This window comes from Sinocyclocheilus grahami, unplaced genomic scaffold (assembly GCF_001515645.1).
Source record: "Sinocyclocheilus grahami isolate Dianchi unplaced genomic scaffold, SAMN03320097.WGS_v1.1 scaffold495.1, whole genome shotgun sequence".
Taxonomy (NCBI): domain Eukaryota; kingdom Metazoa; phylum Chordata; class Actinopteri; order Cypriniformes; family Cyprinidae; genus Sinocyclocheilus; species Sinocyclocheilus grahami.
The window spans coordinates 936,615-954,438 of record NW_015505674.1 but is presented as its reverse complement, the minus strand read 5'-3'; the positions used below and the strand labels follow the sequence as shown (position 1 = coordinate 954,438).

Here is a 17,824-nt window from a genome sequence, read left to right as displayed (position 1 = left end):
ACACACACACACACACACACACACACACAGACGTTTACTTAGCTATCTAAATGGGGACATTACATAGACTTCTATTGTTTATTATATACAGACAGTTATACACTTTTTTTTTTACCTAAACCCACCCCTAACCCTCACAGAAAACGTTCTGCATTTCAAAAGGAAAAAAAACCGTTGTTTACTTTATTTTTTATAACAGTTTTACAAACGAGGGCATCCACAAATTGAGGGTTTTGCCGATTTTGTCAGGTTTTGCTCACTTTTGGGTACAAATTTGTCCCCAAAATATGGTTAAGTAGGTACACACACACACACACACACACACACACACGTGTTACCACACCCACTCTACAACACAACAACCATCTGTTTCATCTACGTGAACTTCAACACAAACTACAAATCAAGGAGCTTAAAAGACTCTTGCACATTTTAGCTGGTTCTGTGTTTGTGTGAGACTGACTGTGTGTGAATGTGTAACGAACCCAGAGAAGTTAATAACTAACCATGAATGAATGCATATTTGTCATTTTAACTGAACTTAGGACTGGTGGTGGTGTTTAAGACATTGTTGGTCATAGGTAATAGTAAAGATACTACTACTACTATTATCTGCTGGGTTCATGAATATTAATCCCGTTGTCAGCGTTCGCTCGAACTGATTTGCTGAAATCAAAATGGGGACGGTAATAGATGAGCGCCAGCCAATGAGAGCTGTTCGCGCATTAGCTCCGCCCACTGCTGAGAAACCGGCATATCTTCTGCTTGTTCTTAAAAGCGGAATAATTCTAAATTAACTCTGATTCAGCGTGGTATGCAAGACTCTCGCTCTCTCTCTTTGCATGTGTGAGAAACACAGAGCTATCAGTAAAGCGACAGCGAGTCGTGCACCTTCACACAAGTTTACGGTGCGTCAAACACAGGTGTGCTGCGTGCTACATGCTGTGCATCCATTGAGTACATCACATGATACATTGAGTGCATCCAAATAGTACAGATCGCTCGACGGAGAGCGAAACTCTCAAGCGCTCAGTCAGCGTGTTTATCGAGTGAAAATCAGTGTTGAACGCCTCTCTCACACATACTGGCGTGTAAAATCTAAGAATTTATTAGCCAATGGCTAATGTTAGACATTATTTAGTCGCTCAGAGTAAGATTTAGTCGCATATGCGAGTGATTTACTCGCAATGTAGAGGGTTGCCTTTTGTATTCCAAGAAAGTAAGTTTGAGGGTGAATTAATGATGATTAATGAGTGAACTTCAAATAGCTTGTTCTGCCTTACATAACCCTAAAATCACATTCTAATAGTTTCCTATACAAAGTGTTTTAATTCTACATGGTGCGGGTCACTTCTCAATGTGTTTTGCCATGTTGAAATGACGTGAGCCAGCCCAATTGTGTATTTTTTTTCCTGAGCAGTGACGGTAAAGTCAGGTAAAGGAATTCATTGTTAAAAAACGCTCTCTAAAACTTACTAGAATCAGATTTCCATACAATTTAGAGACATTCATGGTAAATCACATCGATAGATGGCAGTGCAGCGTCTCACACTTGTGATATCAGTAATTTACAGATTTATTTATTTATTGATTCTCAGAAGTGATTAACTATATTTCGTACTTCTATGCCTGTCACAACCTCATAATAATTATCGATAATTTTCATTAGGCTTTAAAGGAACTCTCCACTATTTTTGAAAATAGGCTCATCTTCCAACTCCCCTAGAGTTAAACAGTTGAGTTTTAGCGTTTTCGAATCCATTCAGCCGATCTCCGGGTCTGGCGGTAGCACTTTTAGCTGTAGCTTAGCATAGATCATTGAATCTGATTAGACCGTTAGCATCTCGCTCAAAAATGACCAAAGAGGTTCTATATTTTTTCTATTTAAAATGTGACTCTTCTGTAGTTACATCGTGTACTAAGACCGACGGAAAATGAAAAGTTGCAATTTTCTAGGCCGATATGGCTAGGAACTATACTCTCATATATAATATTCAAGTAATAATCAAGGAACTTTGCTGCCGTACCATGCGTGCAGCAGACGCAATGATATTACGCAGCGCCTGAAAATAGGCTAACTTCCGCCAACATAACCAACTACACAAACTTAGTGCCAGTCACGTTGGAAGTTACCTAGCTGGGGACTATTTTCAGGCGCTGCGTAATATCAATATCATCAAGTTCCTTGATTATTACGCCGGAATGAGAGTATAGTTCCTAGCCATATCAGCCTTGAAAATCCCAACTTTTAATTTTCCGTCGGTCTTAGTACACGATGTAACTACAGAAGAGTCAAGTTTTAAATAGGAAAAATATAGAAACTCTTTGGTCATTTTTGAGCGAGATGCTAACGGTCTAATCAGATTCAATGATCTATGCTAAGCTACAGCTAAAAGTGCTACCGCCAGACCCGGAGATCGGCTGAATGGATTCGAAAACGGTAAAACTCAACTGTTTAACTCTAGGGGAGTTGGAAAATTAGCCTATTTTCAAAAATAGTGGAGTGTTCCTTTAAGGTTGACATGTGGGACCTTGTAGTTGTAGAAGTGTCCGTTGATGGAGAAGCGATGGTTTCTGTTCTTCTGACTTTCTACCATCTTTTTACTCTTCACCCTCATTTTCACCAGCGAGGCATCACTCATGGTACGGATCAGATTTGATCTTTCTTCGCCCATCGGCACAGGTCTGGAAGGTCTTAACGTCTTGCTCTCGTATTCGATGTAGTCTTAAAGAGAAATGTAGAATTGTGTTGATTAAAGGTGCAAGGCCTTTTTTTAATGCAGTAAACAAACTACATCATTTCAAGTAATCGGCATGTGTTGCCAGAGTGCTAATTCCATCAAATATTGACTGCACCAACTGTGACACAATTGAAAGAAACTGAACCTTTAGGAGGATCTTCGGGGTTCGTGGATTCAGCTTCCTCCAGTTCATCAATATGATGAAGATCATCAAATTCTCCCCATCGTGTCATTCCCCTACGGGAACATTTTGTCAAATCAAAAACAGACATAATCTTTAACAAAGACTGCTGATTTTGTCCTGTTCTAACAGTGCAGATGTCTTCATCTCATCTAAGATAGAGAGTATGGTTTTGTGTCCACTGTCTTCCTCTTATAATCTTGCTTCACCTGTTTTATTCAGCCTTAGATGACTCGCTGACTCAGTTCAACTCAATTGATGTTATAAATTTTATTGAATCAATTGTTGTCTAAAAGCAGATAACTCTAGTTGAATAGAAAGCAATAACTTTGACAAGAGTTTGTTATCGTCATGCAATTTTCATTGATGTTTCATGTTAAATAGAACTCATGCACCGTCAACAGCATCATACTATCGATCAACACAGAAAATAATGTCCATCAGTTTTTGTGGAAAAAAAAGAAGTAAAAATAGCGTTTTGAAGCTAAAGCCACAATACTAATTATACAGTATGTGCATTATAAGTGTTGGCAGGAGAATGTCATGCTTGTACCTACTAAACAATGATCAACACAATGATCAATATTATATATTCTAATATATATATAAATATATATATTCTTCTTGGTATTGAAAGTGAAGGAAAACACTATTTTCTATACACTATAACACTAAATTCTGGACTCAGTTTATCAGAAAAAGTACTTTTGATCAAGATGGTGTAAACCTAAATGTGGATCTTCCAAACTCGTTCTATCAGTAACTATTCAGTAACATGAAGCTGATTTCTTATAACAGACCGCAGTGGGATGTAGGTAGTGTAGAAGGTACATTCAGCACCATTAGCTGTTTTCATGGAATCAAGATTTGAAGCCTTCAGTGCAGTTAGCTGTGAGGTCAAATGAGTAACATTTTAGCAGACACTTTAAAGTGTATTTTCATTCTCTTCCTGGAAAACAAAACCATTGTTGACTTATCATCAGCACTCGGTCTTGCTGTCCAATCAAACGCTTTCTAGAATGCCCCTCCATCCACATCCACCTACTTCTGACTGCATGGCAAATAGTACATTTCTAATGTAAATTAAAGAGAATTTAAACTAAAGACTATTTAAAAAGAAATTGAATGGCGTCTTTCGAGATGCCCCACTCCAACTTTAGTTTAAAAGGAAGTACATCAACACGGGATCAGCTGGTTTCGTGGCTTCTTTAAACCCTTTGGAATGTCTTTCACCATTGACATCCATTGTACAGCAAGTGCATTACAGTAAACACATGTGTGTGCGTGTGTGTGTGTGTGTGTGTGTGTGTGTGTGTGTGTGTGTGTGTGTGTGTGTGTGTGTGTGTGTGTGTGTGTGTGTGTGTTTATAAACTGAGGAGCAGGTTGAATGACTTTCATACCATAGATCCTGTCAATAAGAGCTTATGTTGTATTTATCACACAATAGTTCTCTATATATAGGCAGAAACAACTTTTCCATTTACTGTAAAGTACATGCAACAGCAGTAATATTGACAGTAAAAACGAATACTAACCGTTTGTTTCCAAGTGGACTGATGGGGTCTGGTGACTTGACTGAAGACTCATTTGGAAAAATCTGTTTCTCATCTTGTATTTGTAACTGGATGGGTCTCTTCACTCCCCAGGAAATGACAAGAATGCCTTCAAATGTCACTTTGTCTGCAATCTGTTAAAGCAGACGGGACAATGTTCTTACTGGTTTGACGTCCTGTTGTATGCCAGCAGAGGGTAGCACAGTGCTATATTTGGCAAATTATAATCATGAGCTCAAAGTCCACACACAGGGTTGCAAACACTGCTGCACTTACTGCAGTCAAATACCAATTAGATTACTCGCATGTATCCATTTAGCATTTTTCATTAAATGCATTATCATTCAGAAACATACAAGAATGATGTTTTACCTCATGGACAGCGAGCTGCAGGTGTGTTGTGTCTTTAAGAAAGTAGTTGTAGGTGTTCAATAAAGAAAAAAATTCAGCCCTTTGAAATCAGTGATAAAAAAAAATATATATATATATAAAAATCAGTAGTAAAGAGACAGGCATATCAGAAAATTAAATATATAATATTTTTTGCATTTACGTTTTTTCAATTCTAAGCTAAGAATTTCATTTTGCAGTGAACTTTCTTTTCTGTGTAAATGACGACGACAATGACAACAATGATGATGATAATAATAATAACTTTGCTCGTATAATAATGCTTAGAAGATGTAATGTAGTATCTAAAAAGGCCATAGTGGAAATGTTTCTATATTATTATTATTATTATTATTATTATATAATGCAGTGTACGTTCTCATTGCAATTTATCAGCATAGCAAGTTGATTTTAATCTTTATGATTAATTATTTATTTGATGCCATGTTTTATGATTCCCCTATATTTCTAGAACTCTGTCTAACTTTAAGATTCCTTTCCAGTTTTAACATAGATTTTGAAACTTAGATATTTAATGTTGTCTCATACTTTATGTAATATTTATAATAGTAATCGTTATAATCTGCCACATGAAATAACACATATGTTCATTTGACTGCAAAATAATAACAACAATAACAATTTATATTAAATGTCTAAATATAACACATTAAAATGTATATGAATACTGACCTGGAGCAAGATTTTCCAGCACCAATTTGAACAACAGAAGTAGTCTGGCCAGCATTCATTTCAACAAACCAACCCAATCTACAAAGAAGATATATATATATATATATTTTTTAAACCTACAGCATTTACAAGCCACAAAGTCATTCAAGTCAAGACTGCTGTATCTCTCTCAGGATATTTATTCAGATGAGTCCCAACTGTGTTCAAACACGTTTCTGTCTGCATTAATAGTCTATATGAATACTGACCTGGAGCAAGATTTTCCAGCACCAATTTGAACAACAGAAGTAGTCTGGCCAGCATTCATTTCAACAAACCAACCCAATCTACAAAGAAGATATATATATATATATATATATTTTAAACCTACAGCATTTACAAGCCACAAAGTCATTCAAGTCAAGACTGCTGTATCTCTCTCAGGATATTTATTCAGATGAGTCCCAACTGTGTTCAAACACGTTTCTGTCTGCATTAATAGTCCCTGGTATTTGAGCGAAGGCAGATGAAACGCTCCACGCTAATGGGTTATTAGCAAACAGACCCTTGCAAAATGCTGTGCTTTTTTTTCTTTAAACACTAAAACCTGGGGCCACTGGAAAAAAAAGAGCCTGCTGGTCTTGTGTGTTTAGGTTTGTTTGAGTTGTACTTTCACTTTACTCATTTATTGAGTGAATTTGTTCATTAGAGGGAGTGGTGGTTATTCAAGTCAGAGCATGCTCTCTGGAAACCACAGATACAAATCCTGCTCCGCGGCAAACACAGCTTTGAAAGGATTTTGACTGACAAAAGATGTGCATCTGTATGTAAATAAGCAGTGCTATGCTGAGTTCATGGGCTAATGCAGTCAAACAAACACTGGCACAACAAAGTCTCGAATAAAATCACAGTGGAAATTAAAACAACAGTGTGTGTTCAATGAAGTCCAGAACTTATTTTAGATTCCGATTTGAAGACTGTTGCTTATAATCATAACAAGTTCACATTTGAATTTCTTACTTCCTTATTTACTTGGTAATTTCATAATACATGCACCTGGTAGTTTCAAAACATTCATAGTACTGTACATATAAGTCACTTTTTCATGGGGGCAGCTGATAGAAACATACATAAGTATACTTAAATCAATGAGCTTGATGTAACTCTTTAAACATGATACTGTAGCAGCACACAAACACTCTCACTCACCTGCTGTCTGCTTAGATCCAGTGTCAGTGGACTTTACCAGGAAGGGGTCACATATCTCTTCCCGAGCCGCGGCTATAGCAGTGTCAGGTCAGATAAGAGGAGCCCGGGACTGAATGAGGAGCTTGAGTGCTTGTCAGGTGTTTTTCTGGTGATTATGGCAATGTTGTGCCGTAACTTGATCCACTCGCCTCTTCTAAGTGCATTCTGGGAATGCCTAGCAATGCATTGAACGTATGAACACACCCATAGGTATGGATCGCTCAGTTTGAATGTGTCGGCGGAACAGGAAGGAAGTTTTGCATTTTGAGTGACGCAGTAGCTTTGATGTCAATTGCAGTTTTCCAGAATGTGTTTAGTTATGATTTATTTGTACTACTTTTATTATTATTCATCTTGTTGCACACTCATTCATTTGACAACTTTGACAAGTCTTTCAAAATGACTCACAGAGCGACATATCTGCTAGGGTAGCATAACAGTAACATTTCTGCAGTCAATATTAATGCCAGTGAGATATATATATATATACTGTATATATAAGTACTACAAGTTTTGGAGGTCTGTAAGATTTTTTTTTGGAAGAAGTCTTCTATGTTCACCACGGCTATACATTTATTTGATAAGATATACAGTAAAAACAGTAATATTGTGAATTTCTACAATTATAAATAACTGTAGAAGAACTGATTTCTATGTGAATATATTCTAAAATGTAATTTATTCCTGTGATCAAAGCTGAATTTTCAGCATCATTACTGCAGTCTTCAGTGTCACATGATTCTTTGGAAATCATTCTGATGTTCTGATTTGCTGCTCAAGAAACATTTATTATAATTATCAAGCAATTTTATATATTTTTTTTGTTGCAGAAACTGTGATACTATAAAATAAATAAAAAGAAGAAAATCAATATAAAATTAATACATTAAAACAATAGAATAAATGTATTGCAGATATACAAAGAGTATTAAATAATTCAAATAGATGTGTGTGTGTGTGTGTGTGTGTGTGTGTATGTGTACTGGTTTATATATATCCTGGTGGGGACTTAAACCTGATTACACACAGATTCATGGGGACTCGTGTCATGGTGGGGACCTAAATTGTGGTCCCCATGGGTACAAAAGCTTATAAATCATACAGAATGAAGTTTTTTGAAAATCTAAAAATGCAGAAAGTTTCCTGTGAGGGGTAGGTTTAGGGGTAGGGTTGGTGTAGGACAATAGAATATACAGTCTGTACAGTATAAAAACCATTACGCCTATGGAGAGTCCCCACAAGGATAGCTGACCAGACATGTGTGTGTGTGTGTGTGTGTGTGTGATAGTAACTCTCCCAAAAGTTGCAATGTTCAGAAAGAATGACAAAACACAAGTGCACTTTGACCCTCAATCTTTGTCCAGCCTTTTAAAGACCCAGCCACGCATCCACACTATTTCAACATATTGCACAGAGGTTTACACATGTTTTGAAATCTCTTTTTCACATTCACACCATGTTTGAGGTTTACCCACAGAGATGAGCAATATTTTAATTATATGTATTTAAAATACACATTTAATTACTTTTGAGTATTTAGTCATTTGTATTTTGCTGGGGGATAGTTCACCCAAGAATGAAAATTCTGTTGTTAATTACTCAGCCTCGTGTCGTTCCTCTCCTGCAAGACCTTTGTTCATCTTCGGAACATAAATGAAGATATTTTTTGATGAAATCCGAGAGCTTTCTGTCCAGACATCATTAAAGCAGTCCATATGATTCCAGTGGTTTAACCTCAATTTTATGAAGTGAAGTGAGTGCTTTGTTTGCGCACTCCTAACAATACAGTTTCGCCGGACAACTTCATTTGTGACACGCTGATAAATCTAGCGTAGCGTTAGTTCTGGCAGGTCACGTTAGTCAAGCTAGCATCAGCTGACTCTCAGCTGATCCCCATCAACCTATAGGATACGACACCTATCTAAGCATTCATATATAAGGCCCTCAGTATTATCAGCAGTTTTCGCATTGCTCAATAGCTAATTACCCTCCTCCATCCCCAGCTCCTCCTCTGTCAGTCAGGATTCAACCTTCTGATTCTCCTTTGAATCAGACTAATTCTAAAATGTGTACATAACATTATTGAACTTTAACAATATCTGCAATACATTTAGGTTGGTTCTGTTCTGTTTACCCTGGGGGGGGAGGGGGGGGGGGGGGGGTTTTGAGGTTCATTCGCGTGCGCTTTTCATGTGAGGGGTAGGTTTAGGGGTAGGGTTGGTGTAGGACAATAGAATATACAGTCTGTACAGTATAAAAACCATTACGCCTATGGAGAGTCCCCACAAGGATAGCTGACCAGACATGTGTGTGTGTGTGTGTGTGTGTGTGTGTGATAGTAACTCTCCCAAAAGTTGCAATGTTCAGAAAGAATGACAAAACACAAGTGCACTTTGACCCTCAATATTTGTCCAGCCTTGTAAAGACCCAGCCACGCATCCACACTATTTCAACATATTGCACAGAGGTTTACACATGTTTTGAAATCTCTTTTTCACATTCACACCATGTTTGAGGTTTACCCACAGAGATGAGCAATATTTTAATTATATGTATTTAAAATACACATTTAATTACTTTTGAGTATTTAGTCATTTGTATTTTGCTGGGGGATAGTTCACCCAAGAATGCTGCTGCTCTCCCTGCTCTCATCCATGCTAGGCTGCATGGAGGCGCAGGGAGTTCTGGCCCAGAACAGAACCATACCGCCAATCCAAACTGTATGCTAATTGTCAATCATCTTTGATGTTAGTGGTCCTGACAGAAATAAATGATAAAGGAGCGATAAAGAAACATGAAAAAACAAAGCATAGACATGCTTGATGGTATTCAAGTAAACACAGAAATTCGAAGAAATATGGATCAATATGTTGGATATATTAGGGTTAAAGAATATGTTGCTTGTTGTATTTTGTATTGTATTTTTTTTTTTGTATTTTCAAATTACAAATGACTTGTATTTTAATGAAATACATTTGATGAGCAAGTATTTGTAATGTGTAACAAAATACTTTTTGATGTATTTGTGCCTGTCTCTGTTCAGCCATGCATTTAAATTAATTAGAAACATGCTACATTACATTTAAACTACATTTGCTTCACACATGCAGCTGCTAAAATGGACAAAGACAAAACAGTTGTGCAACCCAGAGTGGGTTCATGATAGTCCACGCTGCAGATTGATATGCCTTTTGAAATCTTCAGGCTTGCTAAACAGGAACGTGCCATTATTGAAATGCCTGGCTCATGGTGTTGAGGCTCTTCTCTAACTGTACAACAGATGGCAGTGTAATGTAAGTAACACGAAGATCCGTGGAAATAAAGGCACTGTGAAGGAGTGTTTGTATTCCTTGAATTCAGTGACTTACAGGTGGACAGCTAGGCCTTCATAGATTTGGACTTTTGATAGGTATGTTTGGAGTCAGACTGCGCTGTCTAGTACTGAAACACTGTGTGCCTCACTCATGATGTACTGCAGAATGTTTATTGGCTGTAATATCTCAATGTCTGCCAAAACTCTGGGTGACACTGTTAGGGTTACGAACAGAACATCTGAGGAATCTCAGCTGTCTTCAGCCTCCCTAACGTTGCCCTTACAATAAACTTCATTTGATGAACCTCAATAGTACAGTACTATTCAAAAAATGTGGGGTCAGTGAGATTTAGTTTTTTAAACCAAAGTAAAAGTTCTTTTTGCAAACTGTTTTTTATTTATTTTTTAATCAAATAATACATTTCTAATGTAAAAAAAATTATATCTCAAATAAATGCTGTTCTTTAGAACTTTCTATTCATCGAAGTATGCTGAAAAAAACGTGACACTGACAATAATCAGCAATGTTTCTTGAGCATCATATCAGCATATTAGAATGATTTCTGAAGATCATGTGACACTGAAGACTGGAGAAATGATGCTGAAAATACAGCTTTGATCACAGCAATAAATTACAGTTTACAATATATTCACATAGAAAACAGTTATTTTAAATTGTAATAATATTTCACAATATTACTGTTTGTCTATGTATTTTTGATTAAATAAATGCAGACTTGGTGAGCAGAAGAGACTTCGTTTATCTCACGTGCTTCATGAAAGCAAAGGAATCTGTCACAGTTTGCTTACATTTGATCTAAAGAATCTAAATATCCCTTCTTCATTTTAAACTTCTGTTTTACAATTTGCATAATCCTAAAACATGCTGTTTATTTTCACTTCTAACTGTTAAAACAAACAAACAAACAAACAAATAAATAAATAAATAAATACGTAAATAAAATCAAATGTTTAGTGTGGTCTTAGATAAATTCTATATTAGAGACAATCTTTATAAATTAAAAACTGCTGGACAAAAACATTGGGGATAAATATTACTTGTGCCTGAAAGGAAAAGCATTCCCTTCACTACCTTTCATATTCACATCACCAGCTGCATTAAGTCAGCATAGGTCTAAGACAGCGTAGTACACTATAGATTCAATGACGCGTGTACTTTACTGCGTTCTAAGTTCTAACATCACCAAAAACGGTCAAAAACAAATGCCATTTCAGAAGTGATAATAAGCACATTTCTATGCATATCATGCATCATGCACATTCAGAATAAAACGTTCTAATGCAATTAACCATAGAAGGCAAAAGCGCAGAGGATGGGGACATAAACAGTCACTTTGGGAAATGTCAGTCTCCGGCTTAAAATAAATCAGTGCATACGGATCAGTGAGCAACAGGTGGGTCCTTCCATACAAAGGCGACTTGAATGCAAAGGCTGTGCCTGTCATGCTATTGCTATGAGTGAGTGCCGTCTAACTCACATAGAGAAACACATAACTGACTTTCAGAAAAAAATATGATTTAATAATACAATGCAGCAGTTAAAGTGGGTTCACAACATGAATCCAAAATTAACTGTGTGAAATTTGCAAATACCACTAGAACAGGTTTAATGAATAATCATCTGTGAATGTATTGTGAACTTACTTATAATCATGAAATAATATTTATTATAGGTTCTGCATCGATTGTCGCTAGTGATATTAGCACCAGCTCTGTGACAAGTGTTTATTTCTTACACTGAAGAAAAAAAAGTGAAATTATTTCCACTCAAAAATAGCTAGTAAATTATAAAGAAACGGCAAGTAACACATTGAATTAAACAGTACATTTTGAAGTGGAAAATCTGAAATAGTATTTTCTTGTAAAACACACAATAATGTAATGTAATGTAAATTTGAAAAATCTTTTTACTCATTTTATTTATTCATTTCACCGTGCACAATTCCCTTCATCATCATTTTCACGCTAAATCAGGAGCTCTGAATTTTGGCAGTACATGTTCTGAGGATATGTACATACACACTGTTGATACATAACAACACCCTGTAAATGTGTACAATGTGTTCCCTTCTATAAAAATGGCATTGTTGGTATTTTCTCGACACTTTCTGCATCTCGTCCCCCTCATCTCACTGTAAGCGTATCCAGCAGCTGGCCCTGTCTGTCTCGAGCTGAGCGCACAGATCGCAGGGCCTGACTGCAGCACACACACACACACACACTCACTCTCTCTACTATCTGCTGCAACTGCATCTCACAGCTTTGATATGAGGCTGACCAATGGATTCTAAAGCTGATTCGAAGCAGAACGTTCTAAGGTGAACATGAAGGTCCTCGGAAACATCCCACTGATAGTTTTTCTGGCGTATTTCAGCCTGTGTGACGGGCTCCAGAGAGGTGAGTCACGGCTTGCTGACCAATGGATTCTAAAGCTGATTCGAAGCAGAACGTTCTAAGGTGAACATGAAGGTCCTCGGAAACATTCCACTGATAGTTTTTCTGGCGTATTTCAGCCTGTGTGACGGGCTCCAGAGAGGTGAGTCACGGCTGCTGATTGTGTTGTGCGAGCATTAGCCACATGGTGAACTGAGGCAGTTTGTTGATTATTAGGACATTATTATTAATATTATTATTACGGATCTGGGGAATTCATTGAAAATGCTTTGGTTTTCATTAAACATGGAAATAAAGTGTTAGCATTTTGAAAAACGGTAATGCCATTCAACATTCTGAAATATTTCTAGGTTGGTAACATGCATATTTCTAGATTTGTGACATGTGCCAAAGGCCAGAGTGTTGATTCCATTGAAGCACAAGATGCTCTTTTGGAACATTCTCAAATCAAGCTGGATAACACGGATCATGAGGTTTTTCTAAAAACGACAACTTCTTGTCATTAAGAAGTTCTGAAACTCAGGTGCATTTTCATTTTATTTCTAATATTGACAACATAATGTGTAATAGAGTGTATTAGGAGTGTTATCATCCTTTATCGACGGACGTGATAACGTCATAGGGAGTGATAACGTGAATTATGAGTGTTTGATTTTTGGGTATTATAACACATGCTGGAGATGTTGCTTTTTGCGTAGTTCATTATACTTATTTTACAGAATAAAGTTTATTTTGGTTTGTATTTTGCTTAAAAAAATGACACATTTGGCCTGTCAAAAATTTGAGACATTAATTTGGCCCAAATTCATTTGACTTTTTAGTTTATTTAAACTTCATTTAATTTCATTTTTAAAACCGGGAAAGGAGTGGTTTTGATGCACGAAGTAGTTCAGCTAGGTAAGGTATATGCTAATAAAAATAAAATAAAATAAAGTTTAATTTGTCTTGTATATTGCTTAAAAAAATACATGTTATTCAGAGTCTGACACGTTTGGCCTGTCAAAAATTTGAGATGTTCATTTCGCCCAAATTCGTTTGACGTTTTCGTTTATTTTTATTTTATTTTATTTCATTTTTAAAACTGGGAAAGGAGTGGTTTTGATGCACAAAGTAGTTTAGCTAGGTAAGGTATATGCTAATAAAAATAAAATAAAACAAAATAAAATAAAGTTTAATTTGTTTTGTATTTTGTTTAAAAAAATACATGTTACTCAGAGTCTGACACATTTGGCCTGTCAAAAATTTGAGACATTCATTTGGCCCAAATTAGTTTGACGTTTTCGTTTATTTTTATTTTATTTCATTTTTTAAACCGGGAAAGGAGTGGTTTTGATGCACAAACTAGTTTAGCTAGGTAAGGTATGTGCTAATAAAAATAAAATAAAATAGTAAAATAAAAAAAATAAAATAAATCTAATATTTCCACCTCTATCGAAAAACGTACAGTCCATTGTCACAATACATGGGTTAAGTTGTCACAATTGAAGCTGCTATTAAACAGCCTATCATTAGGATTTTTAGAAAAGCAGGTGTGAAACTAATGACATAATTCAGCAAAATGTGAAATGCACATAAACATTAAGAAAGCGCTACATAAGATATCTGTTTTATTCATGTTTCACCATGGCAATAACGGATGAAGTTTGTTGTGAAAGGAGCTGTTTCTGACATGTGCTGCTGTATAATAATAATAGTATCAATGGCCACACATAATACATACTTCATGTCATCATAGATTAAAGCAGAGGACGGAAGCTTCCAGCATGTTCCTTCCACAATATGCACACCATATCATGCTCAAATGCTAACCTATAATTTTCAAATCAAGTCAAATAACATTTTTTCTCACATTTTCTTTGCACCCACAGTGAATAATAATTCATTACAGTCTAATTTCCTTTACTATGTGAGAAAAGCATTTACATAAAGATCACATCTGTAGAATAATTTACAATGCTTTACAGTATCAGTCTCAGAATCACTGACAGATGAAATGGACATCAGAAGGTATCTTATTTAAACTGTGGAAAGACGTCAATACACACCATTTTTCACGTTCAAGTTCACCAGCGTTAATCTACTTTCCTGTCTGGTTTGTTTGACGGACAAAATGGCAGATTCTGCGTTATGATTGGTCAGATCGCATGTCAATCAAAATCTCCCGGCGAAGGGTGAATTGCTAAATAAAGTAATTGCGTGTAGTTGTATACATAGTCTAATTAGTTTAAAAAATATATCTTTTGCTGTTGACGTCGAAGTTTGTATCTAATCAAATTCTATGATATTTTGGTCCAAATTCATCTGTATCTTGGCAGCAAAGTAAAGTAGATGCCAACAGTGACATGCCTTCATCCTGAAAACCTATGAAAGGTCAAAGGAAATATGACCCAGGCTACATTAATTAGGTTACATTTGGGAGTGTTGCTACTCCATATCCAGTGCGCAATTTGGATGCTGGAACAAAACCAGATGAAACTCACTCTCAACAGATGATGCCAAAATGGTATGCGATCAGATGGTAAGGTATGAATTTGATATTGACGTACACGCTTCCTCAATCAAATTAATAGCATCAGTAGCTGTTCTACACATCATCGGGTTGTCAGTGAGCTGTGGATTGAAAATGAATGCTCCTTCTCACCCTTTGCATACAGAATGTCCTTCTTGGTATCACACCAAATGTCATTCACACAGGGACGTACCTGTAAAAACAGGACAATGGCGATGTAGAACACGACTAGTAGCCAAAAAGACAAAATGCAGCAAAAAATAGCAAAGACTAACAGTAACACTCTCAGAAGTTTGACTAATGTTCTGACAAGGTTCTCTCAAACAAACGTTTGTCAAGTAAGGTTAACAAAGTAATCTGGTCTTCAATAATGTTCTTAAAACATCAGCACAAACATTAATGGAATGTTTTTTTTTAGACTTTACTAATATTGCAAAATAGACCTTAAAGGGGTCATATGATGCGATTTCAAGTTTTCAAGTGCATAGATAAGATCCCTGAAGTTGCAAAGACTAAAGTCTCAAAACCAAAGAGATATTCTTTATCAAGGTTAAGACTCTGCCACGCCCCCCTAAAACGGCTCGTTCTAACACGCCCCCACATATCTACCTCACTATGGCGCTTGTGTGTGTGTGAGAGAGAGAGAGACAGGGTCACATCGCAGTGGAGTCAGCTGTCTTAACCGTGGCTTGTGTAACTTTATCATTACTGTGTCTGTTCCCCTTTCGGGCTTGAACTGATGGTAAAGCTAATGACATTATTTACTGTCTTTACATTTATTTTGAAAGATGAAGCTTGCGATTATGGTAAAGGGCGTTACATTTCCGACGAGTGCTTGCAGTGTTCGGCCAATCACAATGCACTGGGTCAGCTGGCCAATCAGAGCAGACTGTGCTTGTCGGAAGGAGGGACTTTGTAGAAAACGAAGCGTTTGAGAGAGGCGGGGCATAGAGGACCTACAATAATGTACAGTATTTGAAAAATAATGCGTTTTTTGAACATTAAAGCATGTCAACATATTCTGTTACACCAAATACACAAAATAATGATCTTTAAAAAAGCATCATATGACCCCTTTAATGTTTTCTCTAACATTCGCATAACCAAGAAAAAACTATGTTTTTTTTGTTTTTAAACTGGACATTTTGAATGTTCAAAGACCATTCAGAAAAGAAAAAAAAATCTTAGAACACACATTTTTGTTGGGCTTTTCCTAAAAATAAATAAATAAATAAATTTCAATATTTTACATACAATGACCTGCAAACATATTTGGCCACTTGAGTCACACTTAAAAATGTCTGAATCTCACTGCATTAGATATCAAAGCGAATGCTATATGCAAACAAATGAATGCCACACCTTTTCCAAAGAGTTGGACAAAAGAATACATGTAATTGATTTATTGTAAATGACGTCATTTGTTTACATCAAAAAAAAAAACAACAACATGGTTTTGACATGGTACTCATCCCAAAAAACATGGAATTGACATGATAAACATTCAAAAAAAAATCTGCATGGTTTTATCATGGTGCTCATCCCAAAAACATGGAATTAACATAATAAACATAAAAAACAACAACAACATGGTTTTGACATGGTTCTCATCCCAAAAACATAGAATTAACACGATAAACATAAAAAAACTAAACAAAAAAACAACAACATAGTTGTATCATGGTACTCATTCCAAAAAACATGGAATTGACATGATAAACATTCAAAAAAAAATCTGCATGGTTTTATCATGGTACTCATCCCAAAAACATGGAATTAACATAATAAATATTCAAACAAAAAAATAAAAAAAACAAATTCAAGTTACCATGTGGCCCTTAAAAAACTTTTTTTGTTGCAGTAATGAGACCTAAAATCCAGTCTGCCCTCAGTCATGGGAGGGATGTGTTTCTTATCAGCTGGATTTATTCACATCAGGCCTGTGTTGGCAGCATTCAAACAGTTATTTCCATTGGAAACATGTCCTCCCGCCGTGACCCTCAGCTGTCTGCGGTGTGCCGAGCGGCAATCAGAATGTAAAATATTTTGTTTTGAAAAAGTAGTTTCACAACCGTTACAATGTCTGATTTATAATTATTCAGGGTCAAATGCTAAAAAGCATTTCTTGTAAGCCTATCTTATTTCATAACATGATTACTGAAGGGTGAATATAAAAATACCGCTTTGTATACAGTAACTGAACATTTTTATTATGATCTGATGATGAAAATATTTCTTTCCTTCTCTATTTCAGCACCCAGAATCACAACACTGCTCGAGACAGTGGACGCCTCTCTGGATCATAACACTACTTTCATCTGTGAGGTTGATTCATACCCTCAAGCTGATATTACATGGACGCGGAATAACTACCCAATACGGTTTGAACTTTCTTCATTAACTTGATTCTTATATGCCATCCATAAAAAAAAAACCCAGCTTCTCCTATATAGTCAGCAAAGTCTCAAACTGTGCTCAGGTTACCAGTGGTTTGTGGTTCATTTACTTTTTGAATGCAGGTATTACGATTCCAGATACACCATACGAGAAAATGGCCAAATGCTGATCATTCCCAATGTAAAGGATTCAGACAATGGAGAATACTGTTGCGTTAAAAAAATGTGTTGTGCAACCAATAATTAGTAGTCATTTAAAATATCATGATATTTGACTTTTTTATGACAAGGCAAGATTAGTTCAGATTGTACAATGTCATGTGGTGCAACTCACCAAAACGTAATGATCTATCCTTTAATAATTCATGATATTTGAACAAAATACATGCACAATATATTTTAAATT

General features: G+C 36.1%; 2 protein-coding genes across 2 annotated transcripts in view; one reads left to right on the top strand and one right to left on the bottom strand.

The window, feature by feature from the left end:
* The window catches only part of LOC107554244 (ras association domain-containing protein 6-like), an 8,242-nt gene extending 2,610 nt beyond the window's left edge, over nucleotides 1-5,632 (bottom strand). Inside the window, exons 1-5 of the mRNA XM_016236701.1 lie at nucleotides 5,559-5,632; nucleotides 4,848-4,926; nucleotides 4,458-4,609; nucleotides 2,887-2,978; nucleotides 2,532-2,725 (exon numbers count right to left, since the gene is read on the bottom strand). Coding sequence (XP_016092187.1) covers nucleotides 2,532-2,725; nucleotides 2,887-2,978; nucleotides 4,458-4,609; nucleotides 4,848-4,926; nucleotides 5,559-5,617 — 576 coding nt within the window. The 5' untranslated portion in view covers nucleotides 5,618-5,632. The remainder of the gene's footprint in view (nucleotides 1-2,531; nucleotides 2,726-2,886; nucleotides 2,979-4,457; nucleotides 4,610-4,847; nucleotides 4,927-5,558) is intronic.
* Nucleotides 5,633-12,546: 6,914 nt separating this feature from the next.
* LOC107554228 (muscle, skeletal receptor tyrosine-protein kinase-like) lies at nucleotides 12,547-17,762 on the top strand. The gene is made up of 4 exons (XM_016236682.1): nucleotides 12,547-12,655; nucleotides 17,277-17,403; nucleotides 17,542-17,632; nucleotides 17,709-17,762. The coding sequence occupies exons 1-4, from the start codon at nucleotides 12,583-12,585 to the stop codon at nucleotides 17,760-17,762; spliced, it is 345 nt and encodes a 114-aa protein (XP_016092168.1). The 5' UTR covers nucleotides 12,547-12,582.
* The last annotated feature ends 62 nt before the right edge of the window (nucleotides 17,763-17,824 follow it).